Here is a 15,037-nt window from a genome sequence, read left to right as displayed (position 1 = left end):
TGGGAGGGAACCAGTCAGTCTTGGTGGAAAGCAACCAACAAACTCAGTGACTGCAGGGGGAGGTAGAGGCCCAGTGCACAAATTCGTGCACAGGTGGAGTCCCTAGGCCTGGCTGGAGATCAGGGCCAATCAGGGCCTGCCGGCCGAGGGAGGTTGACCAGCCGCAGAAGGTTGGCTGTGGGAGTGCACTGACCACCAGGGGGCAGGTCCTACATTGAGTGTCTGCTCCCTGGTGGTCAGTGCACGTCATAGTGACTAGTTGACCAGTCATTCCGGTTGTTCGGTTGTAACGGTCGCTTAGGCTTTTATATATATAGATTGAGGGCACATAAACTATTCTTTTCTAGAACTGGGGGTAGGGAAAAGGATGGAAGAAAAGAGCGTGGTCTTTTCCATGCAGTAACTCCCAAGGAGCTGAGCTGGCTTTACATTCTATTAAACCAACATCTTAGGAGACATTGGTCTCTGCCAGAAAACTACTTTGAAGTTCATTCTTCTCAGTGCCTTACTGTGCACTGGGGCTAGGAGTGTGGATGCTTAAGATCCTGTCTGGCTCAGCAGAGAGGGGCAGACCTAGGGCCTAGCAAGGAAAAGGTGGGAGTAGGAGGGGAAGTATAGGGACAAGCTTTACTAAGGACTCTGTGTGGATGTGTTTTGCATCCTTTTTGGCAAGAGTAATTGGGAGGGGACTGACGATGGGAGGAAAGAAGACTAGTTCTGTTTGTGAGTGACTTCTGGTATCAAATAAGACCCAGCCCCTGTTATCACCTACTTTTTCTGTGCAGCCTGTTTAAAGGGACCGAGTGGCCAGCGTGGCTGCCTGCGGAGAGCAGCCTGGGACAGAGGCAAGAAAATGGGGATAAGACCTCTCAGCGCGGAAGCCTTTTCCAACTCGGACTGCCTCCTCCTTCACAACCAGCCTGCTCAGCCAGCCAGGAGGGCTGGGCTGTTCTTCAGCATCACACGGCTCCTGCGGAGCTGTGGGGAGCCCACGAAGTCCTTCCATTTGTTTTCAGACAGCAGCAAACGTGACTGTGCACAGGATGGGAGCTGTAGGAAGGAGGCTTGAGTTCTGAGACAGGAAAGCTCAGAACCTAAATGACTTGCCAGAAAGCTGTTTTGACCTCAAATTGGGGCCTCATATCAGTCATGCTAGCGACTCAATGAACGGGACAATTAACAAAAACAAAAACGTGGGGAAGGTGGGGGCTGGAGAACCCAGAGGGGAGGTAGGAGAAAGTGCTAACCTAAGGGGAACAAATGTTCCCAAAAGGCATTTCATTTAAAAATAAGTAAACAAGCCCAGCCGTCGTGGCTTAGTGATTGAGCATTGACCTATGAACCAGGAAGTCACGGTTCGGTTCCCTGTCAGGGCACATGCCTGGGTTGTGGGTTCGATCACCAGTGTGGGGTGTGCAGGAGGCAGCCAATCAACGATTCTCATCATTGATGTTTCTCTCTCTCTCTCCCTGAAATCAATAAAAATATTATTTAAAAAATAAGTCAATAAAGCAAAGAAGACAAAGGGCTGCCAAGCTCACTTTTTTTCTTATTTTCCAAATTCATCCTTTTTCAAAAGCTCCAGCCCCGACTGTAGATTCTAATTGAAGAGGCAGAGTAAAGCTCAGGCTATGAGGGAATGAAACTGGCAACCGGGGCGTGCGTCACGGAGGGAGATGGGCAGAGATGCAGATCAGGCTCCACGCATAAGCCGAGTTCTGGGCTTGAAGAAAGGGGTTCTCAGCATGGCTGTGGCATCCTTTCCCACCTCCAGCAGACCACCAGGGACATCGCCCCAAAGTGAGACACACCGAGCACAGTCACAAGTGGGCACGGGCTTTATTCTCAGTGCACAGCAGTACTGCGTTCTGCTCATCAGCAACAAGTTTCATTGGTTCCAAAAAATTATCCCTTTTTCCCATCTCTTCAAACTCCTCCTCTTCCTGTCTCAGTGGAACAACATATTTGAATTTCAGATTTGTCAGTTTATAGCATTTTTTCCCCTAAGAACCATATAAATACATGCAAAACATTGTACAGAGAGCTTAAATAATATCAAAATGCAAATACAGATTGGGTGCACTGTTAAGCCGAACTGCAAATTATGGCAACACACACTGGGGTACACATTGCTCTGATATCACCATTTGCTTATTGATGTCATGCAGACCACAGCGGCCTATCTTTTGTTTTTATTATTTTATACAAAAAAACAACAAAACAAAACACACAAACCAGTGCTTGCTATACTAGTTACAGAAAAAAGAAAAAGAAACTCGAAATTCCTATCTCCGTGCTAATTTGAAAAGAACAAAGTAGTTAGATTGGTTGGCACATATATATGGCATATTCACATATGGCATATATACATATGGGGCGGAAACATGAACCAACAGCCACTTCAGTCGGGAACTCACCTCCCTCCATCTCTCTTAGGCAGGAGGAAAGGGGACAGCAGGCCTAACAGCAGGGCTGGGAAGGCAAAGAAGACTGACTGGCACTGAGCTAACTGCAAAGGTGTCTGGTCTACTCCGAGGGAGGGGCTGGAATGGCTTAAAAACAGCAGGCATTGGAAATGCCTCACCCCCACCGCCGCGGTGGGGCGGTCCCGTGTTCGGAAAGTGAGGAAGTGGGCACTTGGTGATGGTACAGGGGCTGCTTCAGTCGATAGGTAAGGAAGCAGGAGAGGAAGGAAGCGTTTGGGGGGTTCAGGGCACAGGTGAGCTTGCCACGCACGTCCCTCTGGGTTATCGGCAGTGCGGCATTAAATGCACACGCTCCCCTCTGACGCTCAAGGGCAAGAAGAAACCAAAACCTACAGAACTCAGGAGTGCCAGAGGGGTTTCTAGGAGGTCTCTCTGCAACTTTCAGGGATACAAGTCATTTCAGAGGTCAGAGGGCGCCTACGGGAGGGACGGAGCCCCAAGACTGTCGGCCAGGGCTAGAAACAGCCTTTGTCCTCTTCCACTTACAGCTCTATCCCCCACCTTACACCTTGCACGAAGCCTTTCTAGGGGAGGGGAGGAAGTCCCAACTCAGATCCTTGCTTAAAAACTCACTGATGGAAAGTTCCAGGGACAACCGGAGGTAAAAGAACCTCCTACTGGAGGTAAAATATGCAAACCCCAAAGCAGAGGATCCTTGCAGCCCAAGAGATGTTCATGTCTTGGGCTCCACCTCTGCCAGCTGTGCATCAAGAAACAAAATCCAAGCAAGGCCCCTGACCCTCATCACTAAGCTCCCAGAGCCTGGCACCCATCTCCCAGGGGCCCACGCTCATTCGCTGCTGCCCGCCCGCCCACTCCCCCCCCCCTCTTCTTGCTGGATGCTTTCCTTCCCATCAGCCTACCGCCCATTTTTCTAGATTTATCAAGAGAGTAATCTAGGACCCTATTTCCCCCTTCCCCCGCTTTAGATCCTTTTCAAATCCAAAGCACCGTTTTTGGGAAAAGCTTTAACTTATGCCGTATTTACTCACTGCCAGTTGGATCACTGAAACGGAATAGGAAAAAACTTATATAAAAAACATAGGCACATAAACACTTAAACTTACTCAGTTCCGTAGCAACAAAATTTATATTAAAAAAGTCTAGAACCCAACAAGTTTTCCCCCCTAAGTATAAAGATGGCTGTTTGGAGAAAGGAATTACGCTGCATTGGTTTAAAAACCAATGACAAATATACTAAGTCACCTGTCATGTGAAACAGCTGGTTATGTGCTCCCTCCACAGGGTTACATGACAGCACTTTATTTTACATCCTTTAAACAAAATACATATGGCTGACTCAAAAAATACGTTTCTGATCTAAAGAAAACTATATATTTTTTTGCATAATATTTCTATATTTTCTCTCCTACTGTGGAAACTAGAATACACAAAAAACCGTTGACTTTAAAAGTAGACACTAGCTCTCAGGAGTAACCTGTCGGGCACCATGAGAGTCTTTTTGGAGCAGGAATGGTAAAATAGCCTCCAAAGTGTGTTATTGGCTTGTTTTTTTTTTTAACTGATCTGAGGTAATAAAAGACTTGACAGAACGAAATCTTCCAATGTACTTAATAAATAGACATGTGAACACCTAACACCTCGCGTGAGCTGTCTTTCCTCCTCCATGTTACAGAGAAAAGGTCACTGACGCAGGTCACCTTTACAAAACCCAAATCCAACGTGGTCGATTCTGTAATAACGGGATGTGTAGGGAGCATGCTTCTTTACTCTTCCTGCCTTGGCCAGCTCAGGTGAGAGTGGGAGAGGGGGTGGCATCCAGAAGAAAAGGCTGGAGAAGACAGGTTCGGGTGCCCTTCCTCTCACAGATGGACATCTGGCAGTTCACAAGAGCCTCAAGCCCTTCTCCCTTCTCCCTTCGCGCTGCAAAGTGGGGCAGGCTTCCCCAGCTATCCAACGCGAGGAGCGAACTGGCAGACATGAGAGAACCCCCTGCACGGAGATAAAAATGGAGCTGCTGCAAATGTGGCTCCACCTTGTCTCATGAAGGAACGCTTAAAAAGTCTCCTAGTAAAGTCCCCAGCTCCTGAGAGGCAGGTGAGAGGGGATGCTTTGGGCAGTGTTCAGGGAAAGAAGGCACAGGGCTTGATTGTGTAGCAGGTGAGCACGCTCTGGAGAGGGGCTTGAGTTGGGCACAAGAGGGGAAGGAGGAGAGGATGGAGGAGAGCTTTGCAGGGAGGGTTTTTTTGCTCCTTTAAGTCAGCAAAATGTCACTGGAGCCTCCCACTTTGGATTCATAATTTCAAAATCAACGTATTTGAGAAAGGTTGGGACCTTTTCGGGGACTGGACAGGTTCGGGAACACAGCAAAGAATAGGGTTAGACAACTGAAGGGAATATCAAAGCTGGTACCCAAGCTCAGATCCTAGACGGCCCTTAGGCCTCTCCCAAGGCTTCTCAACACTCACTCCCCCCATAACCAGGTCCTGCCCTCGAAGAGCCTTGGCAGGTGGCTTTGAAAGCAGCAGTGGTCACCCCAGGACTCCATAAGAGTTGGCCAGCTCCTGGTCCTCGATACCAAAGTTCAGTTAGGAGACGGGGCCATTCTCAACAGACTCATTTACCACCACTTTAGAAATAAGAGAAATCTCAGGGTTATGGTAAAAACTACACACCACACATATGCAAGCTTCATGGTCAAGGTTGATCTGCCTAGGACGTAGAAAACACACATACCTGACAAGTTTAGAAGTAGATAACTGATAACAGCAAGAACACATTCTTACCACCTCTCTATTGCTTCAAAAGACCCTATTAGTAAAGAAAACCTGTGTGCCCCTAGAACTAAATCAATGGTTCCACAGGGGCCAGGAGGGGGAATGGTCAAAGTTGACTTAATTCAGTCAGGTCCTTTCCACTTTGTTAATCATTGCAACTTAAAAAAAAGGTATAGGTAAGGAAGACAATAGTTAAAGAGAGTGGAGAAGTTTGACTGGAAGGGTAGAAAGAGCTAGAGGGTTTTAGGTATAAGCTTTCAAAATGGGAAAACAATTTTAACAACAATCACTCTATAGGCTAATTCCATACATTCCATTCCTGCTTCCCACACATTTCATTTGAGAATATTTGTCTTGCTGAACCCTCAACTGAGGTTATAAATGACACAGACACATAAGGTAAAATCCAGAAGTCAGGAGATGGCAACATAAGCATGAATACTGGGGGAGAATTGGGTTGGAATGAATGCTAAGAAGATCATATCATTTCTTTAAAAATGACAACTGATACACTCAAGGAGTAGGTTCTACTATTCACTACCCGGCATGGGTTTCACTGGGTCCTGTTACAAACCCCAACTCAAGTTTAAGTTGAAATCCTTGTAGGTATGTTCTCTTGCCTCTTCGTGGTCAGGTGGGGCTCACACATACTTGGGAGCAGCTGACATGACAGTGGAAATTCCCATCATCATCTTATAGATGGGAGAGATGAACAAGAAATAGGGAAAGCAAGAATGGGAGTCAGAGAATGCAGTTCAAACTGATGTCTCCAGGCTATGTAGAGGGCTGTCAGTGTAGGAGGGAACAATTTGCACCTGGCTGCAATCCACGGCATTGTTGTTTGTGTTGGCGGATGGAGTGACCTCACCATCCAACAGCAGCACCCTAGTCCCAGGCTTAGGAACCTTTTCAAAACTTTCCTCCTCTTGCTCATCCAGGAGTGGTGTTCGTGGCCCCTCCTCATCTATGGCGAATTCAGGGTGGGTCATGAAGTTGTGGATGGAGTTTTGGTTCTTGGGTTTCTGGATGCTTTCATGGAGGGAACTATGGAATGCTTTGACCACTTTGATCTATACCAGGGGGAGGAAGAGAAGGATGAGAAAATACAGATATGAGAATTGGCCAGTAGAACAAAACACTGGTGGTTTGAGGAGAGAAACAAAACCCAAACTACCAAACATTATTGATCAACAACAAAAACCATACAATAGGACACTAAAAACATTTATGTGGCTCAACTCTCAAGCATTGGGGTGGGGTGAGGTGAGTAATGGCAAACAACTAGGATGTTTCAAAAGCTGCAGTAAAAAAATAGAAAACTCAAAGCAAAGTTAGCATTCCCAAACAATCCACTCTTAAAATGAAACAGAAAACAAAAAGATTCATTAGTTCTTTTGAACAGAGGGCACAAATGTTGGAACGAGGTGCAAATTAATAGCCAAATTTAAAAGATGAGTCAGACATGTGGATTTCTGTGTTGAGGCCAAACATTTTGTGAATGTGGGATAAAAAAATTATACATTGAGGTTTAGTTATTTGTTTAAAACCCTCAAAGAGCCAAACACATACCAATCTGTACATAATACACTTTGGGTGATAAGTGACCATGAATACAATGCAGCAAGGCAGACAAACCAATCTTCATTTGTGTCAGCAGCATGCAAGAAATTAGAACTTATACTTTTCAATTAAAGAATTGCTCTTTCATCAGGTAACACGCATATATTTATATCCCACAACCTCCACCCTGTCCCCTTCCTTCTGCCCCTCCCCTGGAAGATGTGGATGAAACACAGGTATCAAAAGTATCAAAAGACGCCTTCCTCCTGATACTGAGAGAAGACCTGCCTCTCACACTCAGATGCATGTCTATGTCTCTGACACATGGCAACTCTGCCCAGTCTCATCGCTTCCTCCAGCCGTTTCTAAATTGCAAAGAGAAGCATAATCTTACGTGAAGGAAAAGGATGGGACCTAGGTTGGGTGCAATCCAGGGGGCAGTGCTACAAACAAATGGCTTTTCTCATGGGGTGGATGAAGAAGATGAAGGAAAAAAACCAATGTGTAGTTTTACTGGGCAAAGAAAGGGATCCAGTCAATTTAGAGAAAGGGGAAAAAATTGACTATAATTAATCTCTGTGACCAGCCTGTGCCTTACCCAACACCACCGCTTTGGCAGCCTGCTTTTCTGAACTACAGGTCTCTCTAAGGCAGGTGTGGGGAACCTTTTTTCTTCCAAGGGCCATTTGGATATTTATAATATCACTAGAGGCCCGGTGCATGAATTTGTGCATGAGTGGGGTGCGGCTGGCCCACCCTGATGGGGGCCGCAGGCCGTTGGCCAGCCGGCCCTGCCCCCTATCGGGGTGTTGGGGGCCGATCAGGGGCTGGGCTGGTGGTGGGGGAGGGGCTGATTGGGGCCGGATCAGGCTGGTTGGCTGCCGCAGTGCGCATCATAGCCACAAGTTGTTCTGATCATTCTGGTTGTTCCACCGTTCCAGTTGCTGGGCTTTTATATATATAGATTCTCAGGCCACACAAAACTATCAACTTAAAAATTAGCCTGCTATATTTGGTCAAACATTTAATTAACTCACCCCAAATGCCTTGGCAGGGACAGACCAAATGATTTTGCAGGCCTTATATGGCCCACGGGCTGGACATTCCCCACCCCTGCTCCAAGGGATGATTTAGAACCTGGTTTAGTAGGATTGGAATCGGGAGAGAAAGTTGAATCCTGAGAGGTTGGAAAGAGAGGCCAGAGGAAAAGAAAGCAGTTATAGGATTTTCATGGATGGCTGATCCTAGTCTTGTTCGAAAGTTCTTCCCTTGGAAAAGAAGGGGGAGTAACACAGGAAAAACTGTTGAGGTGGGGAGGGGTTTAGGGAGGATTGATGAGTGTTGGGTTAGGGCATCTCATACATTCCTCTGCTGTTTAACCAAAGAACACGTTCCTGGAGAAGAGGTAAGAATGTGGAGACAGCAGAGCATACAAGGAGTCAGGCAAATAATTTGGTTGGATTGCCTGTCCCAGTACTTCCTATCACTGTATAGTGCCTTCAAAAATAGTGTGCAAAGAAGGTTCACTAAAGTGTGTCTGCTGGCTAGACGTTCCTTATTCTATGACAGCCTGGAAGACCCACCAGGACTGAGGGTGCTCAGAGCTTAGAGGGCAAAGGATTCTTTGCCATTCAATAGAATCAATTCAACACCCCAACCAAGCAGAATCAAGGAACCAGGGCACACATTCACCAAGCTGAAGAGAAAGTAAGGACCTACTTTTCCATCCTTCTGTGATTCCTACTGACCATCTGATAGGTGATTTTTACCCGTTATGTTCTCCTTGATCCAGATCTAGGTGAGATTATATGGAATAGAGTCTCCATCTGGTCTTCAGGAGGTCCCAAGTTTTAACTGATCTATGTCAAACTTAGAGCAAGGCAAGTTGGTTTGAGTAAACCTAAACTCAATGCCTTCTTCCTTGGCCCTGGTCAAGAGAAGGGTTCAAAGCCATGGCACCCCCTACAGGGGTGATAACATAGCCCATACTTCCCATCTGCTCTTGAGATCTCAAAATTTCTAACAAGTGCTGCAGGTGAACAGGTACCTTTATACCACCAGTTGATCATCTTCGATATCAGTAATTTTCAAACTTCCTGCTTCTGTTGTTTTAAGCATTGAATACTTTATAGAAAGAATTATATTTGAAGTCTAATATATAAAACAGATTTTTAAAAACTGGGGTTGTAGTGAGGGTCTGGAGCCCTACTTGCTGGCTTTTCCTCTCACCTGTTGGGGTGATCATAACAACTGTTACAGGTAAACAATAAGGGAGATAAAAGAGTGAATTGGGGGTGGGTAAGTGGAAAAAATGAAAAATTTTCTTTTTTGGGGGAGCAAGGAACAGCCATCTGGCTAGACTGCAGGACTTCTGGAATCTAAAGGGAAACCAGTCACCTGCAAGGAAGCTCAAGTGAAGTGGAGTCAGAAAGCTAGGGAGTATCATCTGGAGGCTGGGGATGGAGGAAAGGAGGGGGTAGAGGGCATGGGGCTGTGCCAGAATGCTCCTCACGTCCCACACGGGCCTCAGAGAACACATAACTCATGCTGATGAACAGTCACAAAGATAACCATCATCACTCTACCCCAGGTCCTCTTCCTTGCCTGAGGCAGCCTGCGTGATGCATGAGTGGTGTACGGGAAACAAGACATAGCTAGTGAGGCGGGTGCTGTGAAAGCTTTAGGGTCTTTCCATTCAGCCAATCAATCTTTCCTTCCTTGGTCATTGTCTCTGAAAACCTTTGGGAAACGTCTTTTCGGTGGTCCCTGTCCTACTGGTGAAGTGGTTCACTGAAGGGCAACTCTTTCTCATAGCTCAGGAGCCCCAACCAGGCTAGACCTTAGTGCTAGCTCAATGAACAGGCAGATGAACACTCCATTTCCTGGGCTGGTATTCTGTCGTCTTCTGCTCACTTTTCAGAAACCAGGGGAGGAGAAGAGATTAGGGCTTTCCTATAGAGGGACATCTTAGGGATTTATCTACTGAAGGTTAGATAAATAATAGAATTTATTTGGAGATCTAAAATGGGAAAGGGAGTTTTAAACATGACTATAACTTCTAGGACCTCCAAGGAAGACGGAGCCAGAGAAAGAGCAAGGACGACCTGTCTCTCCTGATGGATTTTCTAGTCTTTGATGGTTTGCAGCCTACCGTCTACCAGCAATTCTACAAGAGCCCGGTGGGCTCTGTGTCTTCCGCTTAGCTCCTTCTACCTTCGAGTTGCTAGGATATCTGATACTAACCCTTCCTAGCATAAAGCATGATTAAAAAAAAAAAAAGAACAAAAATTAGTTAGAAGGACATGGCAAAACTAGAAGAAAATGGAAATAAGAGAGGAGTACTGGAGAATTAGGGCGAGAGGCTCATGGATATTTGCGGGGTAAGATTTATTTAGTTCGTTGACTGCCTTTGGGCCAAAAGAAATATGTATTTATATAAAATTCCCCCCTCCCACCCCATACCTCACATGAGAACACTTGTAGTTGGTTAAAAAGACAACAAATAATCTGCCCTGACCAGGTGGCTCAGTTGGTTGGAGTGTTGTCCTGTACACCAAAAGGTTTTGGGTCTGATTCCTGGTCAGGGCACATACCGAGGTTGTGAGTTTGAATCCCAGTCAGGTGCGTACAGGAGGCAACTGATAAATGTTTCTCTCTCACATTGATGTTCCTCTGTTTCTCTCTCTCTCTCTCTCTCACAGATCAATAAACATATCCTTGGGTGAGGGTTTTTAAAAAAAGACAACAAATAACCTAAGCCTGGTCCATCTATGCAGCTCATAACCATGTGAACTACAAACAGTGCAACTGTTCTTTCTTCACCCCCCAATCCCTGGGTTGGAAGAGGGGGTTAGGAGGAAGGGAGAGACAAAACCTCAGATACTTGAAGCACACAATATACTTAATACAGAGGGATTCCTTTCCTACCAAATACTGTAATAGCACTACCAGCAAACAGGCTTCTCTCTCCTCTCTGTATTCTGTTTGGGAAGGGTAAAATGACCAGGGATAGGAAGACATAAGCATTAGCAAGAATCCAATATCTACCAATGGGAACTCCATTGGTTGAGTGTGGGCAGCATCCCAATAGACAGGCTGGCTGAGAAAGGGGTTCCTGAAACTTTATGTGCGAAATACGGTATGAAGGGCTCGCTGTAGGCGAGGCAATACTTTTCAAACTTCCTGTTTCTATCTTTCTGTTCTATTCCTAGAAGCAAGAAAAAAAAAAAAGGTTGCTCTTCAGAAATCCCTACAAAATAAGTTTAATAGGTGAAGAAAATGTTATTTTGACCTTTTCATATATTTTCCTCCCTAGATGTGAATTAATTGACTCTTAAACCAGAATTTGGTTTAAAGTCCCTGAAACATAAAACCACAGGGCTGCATTTGAATTGAAAACTTTCATGTCTTCACATTCAGTTCTAACTTTTATGCCAATACTGCCAGCTAATACAGTGGTCGCCAAAAAGGAGTATTATTAATGGGAAAGTTCAATACTGGTTAATTATGACAGGTCTAGTGGTAAAAAAAACCCATGGGAACAATAGCCCCCTTCATACCTTTCTTAGGAGACCTCAAACTTGCCCCCAGATGAAGAGAGTTCTGGGTTTCATTTGACCTAACCTTACATCTAGCCTCAGGAAATAGTTTAGAATCTCAGGAGCAGATGGAGAGGAACAACAACATATCAGAACAAAGCAAAATACAAAAAAATAAAGTAAAGCAAAACAAAAACTCAAGGAAGAAACAAGCAATGCAGAGGAACAATTAGAAAACAGGACTATTTAAAACAGTCTTTAAAAATGGTTATGGTTTAATAGTTTTTCAACATTATAATTAATTAATTAATTAATTATTAATAAATAAATAGGCGGGCACATAGGCTGATTTTTGGAGTGGGCTTTTTATCCAGTTTTTCTTCCCTTCAGTCAAAGATCAAAGGGAAAACCAAAAGAAAAAGATAACCATGGTTGGTTAAAGTGGATGTCACGTGCTCTCTTGTGGTCATTTTAGCAAATCATGCATCATAATAGACTATCACTCACTGCCCAGAGTAGGAGATGGAACAGCAGCAGCAACAGAAGTGGTGGGGGAAGATTTGACTGGTACAACTGTTACATAGGATGAGCTAGGAACATGTTTTACATCAAGGTGTTGACCCATGGTCGGTCGCTTTAGGACTCCCTTAAAATTGGCTCCCGTCTGGAATGTGTTAATTACGTCGATCTGCAAAGAATCAGAGAGTGAAATAGCTTTGCTCCACAGTCAGAGAGAGGTAAAGAGAAAGAAAGGGAGGGTGGTGGAGGGTTCGGGAAGGGGGACGGAAGGAGCTGGGAAATGGGACAGGAGAGAGAAAGCCAGATATTCCCTCACACACAAAGTAGTGGTGAGGAGCAGGGGGAAACGCATCCATTGCACATCACACTTCATTTAAGGAACAATTTGCCATGGAGTCCAAATACCCAGCCAGAATCCAGCCTGCTCTCCCCTTTTAGCGGATATTTTGGAGGATATTTTAGGTATGCTGGTGTCCAAAGTATCTAAAATTTTTAGGGACTTCCACACTTCATGATGCCTCAGATAGTGATAGCTTATTTACTGTTTTCATCTGTACTCTTAAAAAAATCAGGTGTGCAATTTAAAATAGAAGGCAAAGTATATATTACTGAATCTTGAGGTTCAGGAACCTCTAAACCAATGAAATCGACTACCTATTTTTATAGATTTTCCAAGAAAATAACTCATGTGTTTAAAGGAAAAACAGAAGCATGTAGCAGCCCATACTAGTACATAGTGGGCCACGGTGGAAGGCTCCAGAATCATGGGTTGCTGGACTCACTCTCTTATGGAGTTCTTCTCTGAGGCATCCTTCCCTTTGTCTGAGGTGGACAGGGACTGAGAATGGAGCTCAGAAATCCAATGGCCAGGCTCTTTAGAGAGGATGCCACTAGCTGCATTAATGCATTGGAGATCCAGAAATGTCTGGCAGAAATGCTGGCAATAACTCAGCAGGTAGACTGAAGGAAGGAGGGGCAGAAAGAGTTGTTGCTAGTTGGTGGGTGGTGAGCAGCCTTAAGGCTAGCCCTACATAGCGGTCTCTGGTCTCCAGGGCCCTACTCATCTGTGACGGAGGCAATCCATGCCATTTGTTTTCCAACCATGGTCTGGGTGTGGGGCCTTCGTCAAACCTACCATCCTTATCCCTGACTCCTAAGTAACAAGGAACAAATCAAAAGGAGTTCCCTTTATCCTTCAGAATCTGGTAGAATCATCTTAAAAACGCCCGCATGCCTAGTACCAATGGCCAGTCTCCCAGGAATGCTGGAAAGGGGCTGATTCCACTCATCTGACTGCATTTCCCAGGAGAGAAGGTGGGAAAGCAGGCACCATGCGAGTCAGCTATTCTTACTTATGAAGCTTCCTGAGAAGCCATGAAGTGCGTAGGGCTAGTTTTTGGATTCTGAGCTAAAACACCACCCCTTCACCAGTTCTCAGTTCCAGGGACAGCACAGCCTGATCCCGTAGGAGGAAAGGGTCTGCGTGGAGGGAGGGTTCAGCTACATGGAGAAGAGGCTGTGGAGACACCTCCCTCAGCGCTTTCCTAGGGTTATGAGGTCTCATCTCCCACAAGGAAATCAGATCCCAGATTTACCTTCCCCAGGTTCTAGCCCTTGTTTCCCAAACTTCTGCTTTCTAGTGCTTTTAGCTCCCCAGCTAAAGGGACCAGGACGGGACAAAGGCTTGGCTACACCTCCCACCCTAAGTGTTGCAATGAGAATGGCAACGAAGATCAGGAATCAGATGGCAGGGGGTTTTGTTAGGACTCTGCTGAGGCTGAAGAATTGTGCCAGGAGAGAGCTTCATGTGCCGGATACAGGTTGGCACAGGCAGCCTCGTCTGTTATAGTCAGGTGCACTCCGCAATGGCACGGATTTGGTTACTGTGGCATTCTTTAACAGGCTGCCTTTGCTGCCTAAGTTTAGGCTTTAATGCCATTCTGGCCCAACTGCCTCGCGCTCCAATAGGGAAAGGTAGTATTCTTAAAGCTCCGTAGGCCATCAAACTACACAGTCCAAGGAGTGAACACTGGTGGTGGAGGGGGAAGGAAGGAAGATCCGTGAATCTCAAGCCCCAGGAGAGAAGACTGGCCAGGAGCCAGGAGACACTGGAACAAGGGAATCCTGGCTAGGAAAGAAATCACAGAGTGGAAGAGGAGGCAGAGGATCCTGAGGGGAAGAAAAGCAGACAGGTTATTTCGAAAACAGCAGATGTAAAGGAAAGCACTGGGCCTGAGTGACAGGAGCCAAAGGTGCCAGGTTCCCTGGGCACTGAGGCCACTGCTGGATGGGCCAGCAGCCTGGAGAGTGGTGGCACGAGGGTGGGGACTCGGGATGTCCCGAGGCAGTGTGTGCAGGTCCTGTGGGAATTTCCCTCTCTGGGAGGAACTCGAGGGAGGGGGAGGGAGCCCCAGCGTTTTCCTACCTGGCCCCTTTCCCACTCCCCCTTGTTCCTTGCCTCTGGGAGACAAGTTCTCAGCAGGTGTTTAGTTTAGAATAGCCATTGTACCTCCTCTCTATGCACTAAGGAGAAAAGGTGGGAACTTTCTAAATATCTGCAAGGCTAATTTTAGAGAGTGACACTTATTTCTGGGTCTTCAGCCAATCAGTAGAGAGGAATAGGCCTGTTCTCTGGAGAGCATCCTTGACATCTTGGGATTTAAAGTTTCTTCAAGTGGGAAATCTCAGGGCTAACACAACTGAGGCATGTGGGGCAAGAACAGGGAAAGTGATAGGGTTACCAGGGCCTAGACCAGCCCACTCACCCAGCAGAAGGTAGACACAGTGACATAAAAAGTCGGGGAGAGTTTCTGTAAGGCTGTAGGCAGGGGACTTAAGAGCAAGAGGACAGCTTCTCTTCTCTTTCAGAAATTGCAAGAAAACAAAGTTTGAAGAAATGATAGCTTCCTTTTGGGGAAGCAAGTACCTGCAAACGATACTCAGGCATTGAGAGACTACTGTCATTTACACACACTTAGCCATCAGGTTCCCCACCGTGACCTTAAATTTCAAGTGGGGAAGATATAAGAGGGTGAGTTTCTTTTACAAAAATCCCTCCAGGTAACATCTACATTACCCTGACAGCAGCTTGAGGATGTACATTAAGTGTCTGCTGGGGCTGCTGGCATAGAGATACTGTCCAACTCCTTCCTTCTGAAGGGTAGGGAAGGACTCTGAACGTTCTCACCCTGGGTTA

The 15,037-nt window shown here is 45.9% G+C and overlaps 1 protein-coding gene across 4 annotated transcripts in view; it reads right to left on the bottom strand.

Annotated features, from left to right (window-relative positions):
* Positions 1-1,820: 1,820 nt before the first annotated feature.
* Positions 1,821-15,037, bottom strand: part of ATP2B4 (ATPase plasma membrane Ca2+ transporting 4) — a 95,460-nt gene continuing 82,243 nt past the window's right edge. For 2 of the 4 annotated variants that reach the window (XM_080648727.1, XM_080648728.1), the window contains 2 exons: positions 11,830-12,010; positions 1,821-6,294 (listed from right to left, as the gene is read on the bottom strand). In XM_080648727.1, coding sequence (XP_080504853.1) covers positions 6,269-6,294; positions 11,830-12,010 — 207 coding nt within the window. In that variant the 3' untranslated portion in view covers positions 1,821-6,268. The remainder of the gene's footprint in view (positions 6,295-11,829; positions 12,011-15,037) is intronic. The other 2 variants (XM_080648725.1, XM_080648726.1) reach the window with 1 other exon arrangement.

The sequence above is a fragment of the Plecotus auritus genome, assembly GCF_963455305.1.
Source record: "Plecotus auritus genome assembly, chromosome: 12".
Lineage (NCBI taxonomy): Eukaryota > Metazoa > Chordata > Mammalia > Chiroptera > Vespertilionidae > Plecotus > Plecotus auritus.
The sequence above is the reverse complement of the archived record's forward strand: the minus strand, read 5'-3'. Positions and strand labels throughout refer to the sequence as shown.